The 8,195-nt window shown below is 48.3% G+C and overlaps 1 protein-coding gene across 4 annotated transcripts; it reads right to left on the bottom strand.

Annotated features, from left to right (window-relative positions):
* Positions 1-663: 663 nt before the first annotated feature.
* On the bottom strand, positions 664-7,308 carry ARL2BP (ARF like GTPase 2 binding protein). 4 transcript variants are annotated; one of them, XM_077898326.1, is made up of 6 exons: positions 7,047-7,307; positions 6,341-6,402; positions 4,712-4,818; positions 2,974-3,059; positions 2,642-2,738; positions 664-2,141 (listed from the first exon to the last, which is right to left on the bottom strand). In XM_077898326.1, exons 1-6 carry the CDS (start codon positions 7,082-7,084, stop codon positions 2,031-2,033), a joined length of 501 nt encoding a protein of 166 aa, XP_077754452.1. In that variant the 5' UTR covers positions 7,085-7,307; the 3' UTR covers positions 664-2,030. The 4 variants fall into 4 exon arrangements, with proteins under 4 accessions (XP_077754452.1, XP_077754454.1, XP_077754453.1 ...); XM_077898328.1 differs by having other exon boundaries at positions 664-2,119; positions 7,047-7,293; XM_077898327.1 differs by lacking the exon at positions 7,047-7,307 and adding an exon at positions 6,481-6,676.
* Positions 7,309-8,195: the final 887 nt, after the last annotated feature.

Below are 8,195 nucleotides of genomic sequence, written 5' to 3' on the forward strand. Positions count from 1 at the left end.
GAGGCTTAAGAGGAAACAAAATCCTAAGGTTTCTGACCTGCCACAACAGCCAATTGCATTGCAGGTGTCCGTCCATGTGCTCACTCTGACTACTGTTTTGTTTAGGCCAGCGCCCCCTGCAGTTTAGGGGAATATTGCTTCCAGCCAGTGAGGAGTCCACAGCAGTAAGACAGTGCAGCTGTCTGAACCTGGGCAGGTTTCACACTCCAAACCAGCCCTCAGCTCCAACAAAAGTGACACAAGGACAGAAGTTGCTGTGTGGACAGAGACAGGTTTCTAAAATTAGAAACCTTATGAGAAATCAGAAAGCGTATCTGCTAATATTTAGCTACGACAGGCTTGCTTGCTTTTTTTTCCGAGTGGAAAAGAATCATTTGCCTCTGTTCTCATTTATTTTCTTGTAACTGATTCTTTGCACGTGTACACATTTGTGGCCTGTGTCAACTAGGCAGACAGACCAACAGGTCTTCGTCAAGTACTTCAAACATTAGAGGACTACAGCATAGTTCTCTATAGTGGTGTAATCCTCTATAAAAAGGGCAAGAAGCAAAAGGCTAGGAGTGGCAGCATTTGCAAAAGCTGGCTGAGAGTGCCTTTGGCTTGGAAGACCAAAGTAGCAGTGACCCAACGGTGACAGTGAAGAAAGGGGAGGACTCTGAAGAATCATGGTTCTTGCAATGTACTTCCAAGTTTACTTATGGTACAAAAGTATTTAATAAGCGCCACACATTAGTACAGAAAAACACAGTCTATAGCTCATACTTTAAAACCACAACAGCCAACTGAAATCAGTAGAGTCTTGTTTTTACTTAGGGAAAAAATATAGAAGGTACACATTGGGAATTGAAATACACTATGCTTTTTCTTTCTAGAGGTATGATCCGTCTTTTCTGGTCAGTAATTTCTCTGAAACATTGTGCTACGTCAAAGCCTACAGATGACCAGTGAAGCTGTCTGCTCTCCTACTTCTGCTGAGCTAGCTCAGTGGAACACCATCTTGGCAGGCAGATTCTGACAGGAGGAGGCAACTACAGAGACCCTACCCCCAACAGAACACCTAACAAAATGATTTATATGGAAAGGGATTTCAGAAACCTGTACAAACACTTAACATGCCGTAAGAAAGGGAGACCTTTTAGCCTACTTCCAGCATAAGCACACACTCGTTGGCGCCCAGTAAACCAGGCACGCCAACAAAGAAAGCCTTTTTGCTTTCATAGCACTAACAGCTAAAAAGCACACAGCATATAATACTTTGATCTTTAAGTGGGTAATCATGGAGGCTCCAAGATTATATCCACTAGGTTAGCCTGAGTATTTACCTATAAAAATATTTTTCTAAAAAATGCTTAAGAGGATTCTAGAAACAGACTACATCAAGGACTAGCAGAAGCCAGTGATGCAAGGACTGCGAAGTGAAAGACAAGAAACTGATTTTCACATGGAGCTTCAGGTACAGGACTGAATCCTCAGCTGATTCCTAGAGCCGAGGCTAGCTGGGATGTGGCAGGGAGCTCAGCCAGGCGGCTGGCTTGATTAACAGCCTAGGGAAATGTTCCCCAACAGGAAGAACCCCCTTTTGAGGCTGCAGGTCTGATGAAACGATGCATACAGAAGGCTGTGAGCACACAAGAGCCTGATGGACATGCAGAGCCTGCTGAGCCAAAGTGGGCCGGAGAGGATGGGTTCTTCCAAATGCTTCTGACCTACCAGCATGTATATCAGGGAAAGAGGCCCTGGTGTGATGCCCGCCTTGGGCTTGCTCCAGAAGGGCCTGACGCAGAGGCCTGAGGCAGGGGGTCTGCTCGGGGAGGAGTGGTAGGATTACCGAACACGAGAAGGTGCTTCAGGGTCTCTGTAGGGTCAGTGGATTGTCTTCTGACCCATCAATACTTAACATTAATGAGTTGTAAAACAGAGTCAGTCTTTCCAATGGGTATTGTCACATTAGCCAGAGCCTCTTCCAGTCTATTGGGCTGGCAACGTCCAGAAAGATCCCATTGCCTGGTGGTGGGACCTAGGGCCGCAGGTCATTCTGGGAAGCTGGCACAGAAGATGATTTGCACAATGAAGTCACCACTAAACCACTGCTTAAGTCCAGTCCCCGACCTTCTTTTTCCTGGGTTAGAAAAGAAATAATCCTAAGAGGCAAGGAATAGGGGAAAAATAAAAGTCCTTTTCTAGGTCACAACTCTGCCTCTGGCATGGGGGAGGAGGTGCTCAGGCTGAGAGGGTGGCCACAGAGGAGCACACAGGAGGGGGAAGGAGGTTATTTTGCATTCTGGTTCAGCACTGCCCCAGTCATTCTTTAAAAAGTGTCACCTCTTTTCACAGAAATAGATTTTTTCCTATGAAGAGCCTGCATTAGAAGAGAGGCAAGGTAATTAGACCTGCTTTTCAGTTTTGTCCTTTTGATTATTTATGGTCTGTAAGAGGTACCTGGGACTTGTTACAACAAAACACGACAATATAGTCCCTCAGTAAGGGTGCTGGGTCCTGCTTGGAGGACAGTAGCTTGCTCTTCTGACACCTGGTTAGCTGCCAGACTGATAGCCAGCCAGTGGTGGGGAGAAACCAAGTTTCTACTTGACATTTCCTTAGTGCTTTGATGTGGCTAACAAAGTGAGCAAGAGTGACTTACTGCTCTGTAGTCCAGAAACATTTCTTTAAAAGCCAGGAAATCTGTAAACGTGAGCAGCATGTCAAATATGTCGCCTGCCACTTCATCTTTATGGTGCCTGCGGAGGAAAAGGATGGCCTTTTCACAACAGGCTAAAACAGACTCTGTCTCTTCAAGATCCCACTAGAGGGTTGTGAGGGCCTCCCACCCAGGACCCAACCACTGAGTGCTGCCACCCTTCATGTTCATGCACTGGAGCAAAAATAAAAAAAATTAAAAAGAGGGCCTTTTTTTCAGAGTGAAGGAGGAGGAAGGTGAAAAAAGATACAAGTGCAGAGTTAAGCGCAACTCACTGTAAAGTTGTTGTGAAAGCCGCCATGTTAAACCCAGGAATCCGCTCCAGCAGCTGTTCTTCAATATACTTTTCTACCAAAGAAATCTGCAACAGTGGAAGGGATCGTGGTTTTAGGAAAACAAGGCTGCTTTTCAGAGAAGTCTGGGCTCTAGGCCTTTGCAAACACTTCCTAAGAGCCTATTCTATGTGCCAGGCTCCATGGTGAGCGCTGGGGAAACTAAAGAACCCAAATAAGGCGCTTGTCCTCACTGAGCACGTGCCCTGGCTCACATGGGGAAGGGGAAGGTGCTGAGATAGGTGGAGGCAGCGGACACCAGGGCTCCCAACCCCCCGTGGTAGGAAGTGAGTAATGAAGTAAATGGAGCCTTTTTCCTTGGGCAGATGGAATCTATTAAAAAAGAACGGACAGGGGTGCCTGAGTGGCTCAGTGGCTGAGCGTCTGCCTTTGGCTCAGGTCGTGATCCTCGGTTTTTGGGTTCCTGGGATGGAGTTCCGCATCAGGCTCCCTGTGGGGAGCCTGCTTCTCCCTCTGCCTGTGTCTCTGCCTCTCTCATGAATAAATAAAAAGATCTTTAAAAAAAAAGGGGGGGGGGGCAAAGAGGCATACTGCTGGAGGTAATCACAGGTTCTATATATGTTGAGGCTTGGCTGGAGGAAACCATCCAGGATGTCATGCTTCTAAGGCTAAGAAAATCCCGGAGACTCAACCTTTGATCAGACAGAGGATATCGTACCAAGAGGGTAACTCCAGGCCTCAGCAAGGGTCCAGAGTTGAGACTCCTGGGTTCTGGTCGTGGTCTCCCTACCAATTGATTAATGATCTTGGTCTTGGTTTTCACTTCCACCTAACAGTCATGCCATGTCTGACTGGATGTGTTGTAGCAAAAAACACAGTTGATGCTTAATAGAGAGGGTCTGAACTGTGTGTCTCCACACAGACATGGGTTTTTTGTCTTTGTTTTATAAATATAATACAGTACTTTAACTGTAATTTCTCTTTCTCATGATTTTAGTAACATTTTCTTTTCTCCAGTTTCCTTTAATACAGTATAGAATACCTATACAAAATACGTGTTTATCAACAATTTGTTATTGGTAAGGCTTCCAGTCAACAGGCTACAAGTAGTTATGTTTTTGAGAAGTCAGAAAGTTATATGGGGATTTTTGACCACAGGGGCATCGGCACCCCAAGTCCCCATAGTGTTTAAGGGTCAGCTGTAGTGTGTGTCCCAAGTCCAAAGGTCAAAAGCATATCAATGCAAGGTACAGTGAACCCATATGTTCTAACTGAAGACAGGAGTATGATCAAGCCAAACTTCTTTTTTTTTTTTTTTCAAACTTCTTTTTTAAAGTAAGTTGGATGGGGCAGCCCTGGTGGCGCAGCGGTTTAGCGCCACCTGTAGCCCAGGGCGTGATCCTGGAGACCCGGAGTCCTGTGTAGGGCTCCCTGCATGGAGCCTGCTTCTCCCTGTGCCTGTGTCTCTGCCTCTCTCCCCGTGTCTCTCATAAGTAAATAAATAAAATCTAAAAAAACAAAAAAAACAAAAAACAAGTTGGATGAAAGCCACCAAATGCTGCGGAGGAAAAGCAACAGATGAGAACTAAACCGGATTCTAAACAATTCCTGACAGGTGGCAGCTTCTCAAAGTCCAGCATATGTCAACATCTTTTGGTTTTCAACTCACATTTTAAAGAACTCCTACTAATCTCAGGGGGAGGGAAACAAAACCACTTACATATTCATTAAAAATAGGCGTGTAGGTGAGTTTATTCTCTTCTGTGTCTTCAAACTCCTGATAGTACTTGTCCATGAAATTCCTCTGTAGTAACTGGAACTCGTCATCTGAACCACAGTAAGAAAATGTTACGCTTTTTATTGGAAACTAAAAACCATTCTGATTTATAAACAGGCAGGAATTCTCTGCCAGCACAAGTGCTTTCTCAATGGCCAGGATCTAGGGGAGGGAAAGCTAAAGATGCTTTAAGGAAGTGTTCAATAGGATACCAGTGTTCAAAAAGCCCGATCCAGTCTTTTTATTAATAATAAGTATTAGTATTTTTAAAAATGTGGTAACATATACCTCACAAAAAATTCACCATTTTAACTATTTTTGAGTGTGGTTTGGTGGCATTAAGTACATCCCCATTGTTATGCAACCATGACCACCATTCTTTGGTCCATTTTAAAGACACCCAATTCAGGGTGGCTTGGGAGCTCCTTCACATGCCTTTTCCACAAAGGAATAGGTTCTCTTATAATATGATTTCAGCAGCTGTAACAGTGCAGTGATTAAGCACATGGGCTCTGATCCTAGCTCAGCCACTTGAATTGTGTGACCTTGGCACACTTCCTAGTATCTCTAAGCCCCAGTTTTGTCGACTAGAAAATGAGGATGATCAAAGTACCTATCATAAAGGATTGCCAAGTGGAATTCAGATAAGGACTAGCATAGAGATTAGTTTATAGCAAACACTTGAATGTGAGAGAACAGGGAACGTTAGCAAGTGAAGAGAATATTACTTCTGAAAGTAAAAGGAAAGCTTCACAAATGACCCAGACTTTAGGATAAATACCCTGAGCTTAAAAAAGGGTCCTTTTCCCATGGCACAGGGTGCCCAAAAGGGCAAAAGAACTCAGAAGTATTCCTTGGGATTCTCCCAGAAACCGTCAGAGTCACAGAGGACAAGGGCTTACTGGTGAAATATTTAAAGTGTGAACCTTTTTGGGACCTGAAAATATAAAAGCTTGGGTCAGTCATTTTCAGACTAAACTAGACTGAGAAACACTGCTAGGACCACTAAACTAACGCAGTCCTTTTTTGCCTAATTTGAAGAAAACTCTGAATTTTCTCAAAGTTTTTCTCCCCCACGTATTTGTCTTAAACCTTGGGTGCCTGTCACTGCTTATTAGCAGGCCTGTGTGCACCCAAGTTAATGCACAAAGCAAGCCTCAGAACCCAGGAAAATACAGAACCAGAACCAGCTGAACTATGGCGCTTTATTTTCTTCATGGACATGTGTGCTATGACTATGGTATTGGGCTGTGGTTTATGTGATGAAAACGTTAAAGCTCAAAACTGAAAAATGGAATTCCTCTTACTCTGAAATAAGGTAGGCTGTGCCAAGAGCTTCCTAACGTCTAGGGCCCCATCCCCTCCGTAAATCCCTTCCAGGACCTAAATCCATGGTTACTGTTGAAGCAGTGGGGGATGTTTGCCTCAAAAATCACAGCAAGGCTCCATATTACTCTGTGCTACGTTGAAACTGATTCGCAGCTTGCTGTTTTCTCTCAAAATGAACTCCAAACTGCAAGGGGGTAAGAACTACAGAGGGCACAGGTTAGACCGCGGCTCAAGGAAGCTTACCCATGATGATGTCCTCTAAATATCCAACCACAGCGTCGAATTCTGCATCAGAGGCAGAAGAGCTGAAAAATATATACCGCCATTAGGTGCTGTTTCAAAGAATCCGCTTAAAAAATATATCAAGGACGTTTTAAACATGCCTAAAAAAGAAACCGCAAAACGAACTTCCCATCACCCAGCTTCAACCACTAAGAATGATGATCGTCTAAGGGAGCGATTCCAAACAGGGCGATACGTTTGACACGTTGGTGACATCGAAGCTCAATGAATGTCTCCACTTTCGGAAAACCTGTCCTGACACGAGGAACTACGACAGGGGCAGGTAAAGGGAGCGACGGCCCGCCCGCCCCCCGGGTGTCGCCATCAGCGCACACCGAGCGGCCTGCGAGCGCGGGCCCGGCGCCAGCGACACACTGGCGGAGGGCGACAGGCCCGGGAGTCCCCGAGGTGGTGGCGGGTCCTCCGCCCCGTGCTCGGCCTCGGCAGCTCAAGGCCGCCGGGCTCTGCTGACGACGGAGGGTCGGAGCTTCACCACCGTCGCTCCCCCCCTCCCCCCACCCCGCGGCCTCCAGGCCTCAGCAGGGAGGCCGCTGCAGCCGCGCGGTCGGCGGCGGCCCCTCACCCCGCTCCCGGCCCTCCCGGACACCCCCACTGCACGGGGCGGAGGCCCGGACGAGCGACGGCAGCGCCGGGCGGCGTCACTCACAACGACAGCGCGAAGCTCTCTTCCTCTAGGGCGTCCATCGCTGCCGCCGCCGCCGCCGCATCCACCCGCGGGGCGAGCGCGCCCGTCGGCCTTACCCCGCCCGCGGCCCGGGCCCAGCCTCCGCTCTGCTCCGTAGAGCCCCAGCCCGCATCCGGGAGGCCTCGCCGCCGACGCCGCGGCCGCTCACGGCCCGGGCCTCAGGCCTCAGGCTCCCCGGCGGCGGCCACGCGCCGCCCGGGCCCCCGCGCCCGGCCAGGCCTCTCGGCGCCCGCCGCACTCGCCGCGGGGTCCGGGGGTCAGTTACCCACAGCCCGGCGCCGCGCCCCGCCTCCCGTCACCATGGCCACCACAACCGCTTCCGCCGCCTCGCGCTTCCCGAGAGCCAATCACAGGCGCGCGCTGCCCGACGCCGGGGGCGGGGCAAAGTGGGGAGCGGAAGTGAGGAAAGGGAGAGAGGCGCGGGGGGCAGGCCTTGAGCCTCAGCGGCCGCCTGTTCCCGGAGCGTCCTCTGGGTTGGTGGCGGTTAACTCTCGCGTCGTCCCCTCTTAACGAGGAAGGAATGGAAGCTGAGGACCGCAGTTTCGCTTGCAACTTGGGGATAAATTACAGGATTTAAGAAGATTAAATAGGGGGCGCCTGGGAGGCTCAGTGGCCTAGGGTGGGACTCTGGATTTCCGCCCAGGCCGTGTTCCCGGGATGGAGACCCAGGCCTGCGTGCGATCCGCGCTCAGCGTGGCGTCCGCCGGAGATTCTCTCTCCATCTCCCGCCGCCCTAACGCCGGCCCCCCGTGCTTGCTCGCTCTCTAAATCTTTTAAAAAGATTAAAGTGGGTTGTAAGAGCACTGTAAACTGCAGATTTCTTGAGTGCCAATCCCTTAGCTTTTGAATCTAATAATGCAGACCTCTTACAAGACAGTTGCAACCTTTTGTGGAATTTACATCATAAAGATAATATTCATATCATAAACATTATTCGGCAAGCAGTTATTAGTTTCTTGGCTAATTAGGCGCAATAAAAGTTGACAATCACTGAACCAATGTAATCAGAAATGGGATAATTGTGTTCCAGGAAAACTCCCCTCCCAAACTCAAATTTTGCAAAAGGATTCCCGAGAGCTGATTTCTCTTTGTTTATTAAAGATTTTATTC

This window comes from Canis aureus, chromosome 5 (assembly GCF_053574225.1).
Source record: "Canis aureus isolate CA01 chromosome 5, VMU_Caureus_v.1.0, whole genome shotgun sequence".
Classification (NCBI taxonomy): Eukaryota; Metazoa; Chordata; class Mammalia; order Carnivora; family Canidae; genus Canis; species Canis aureus.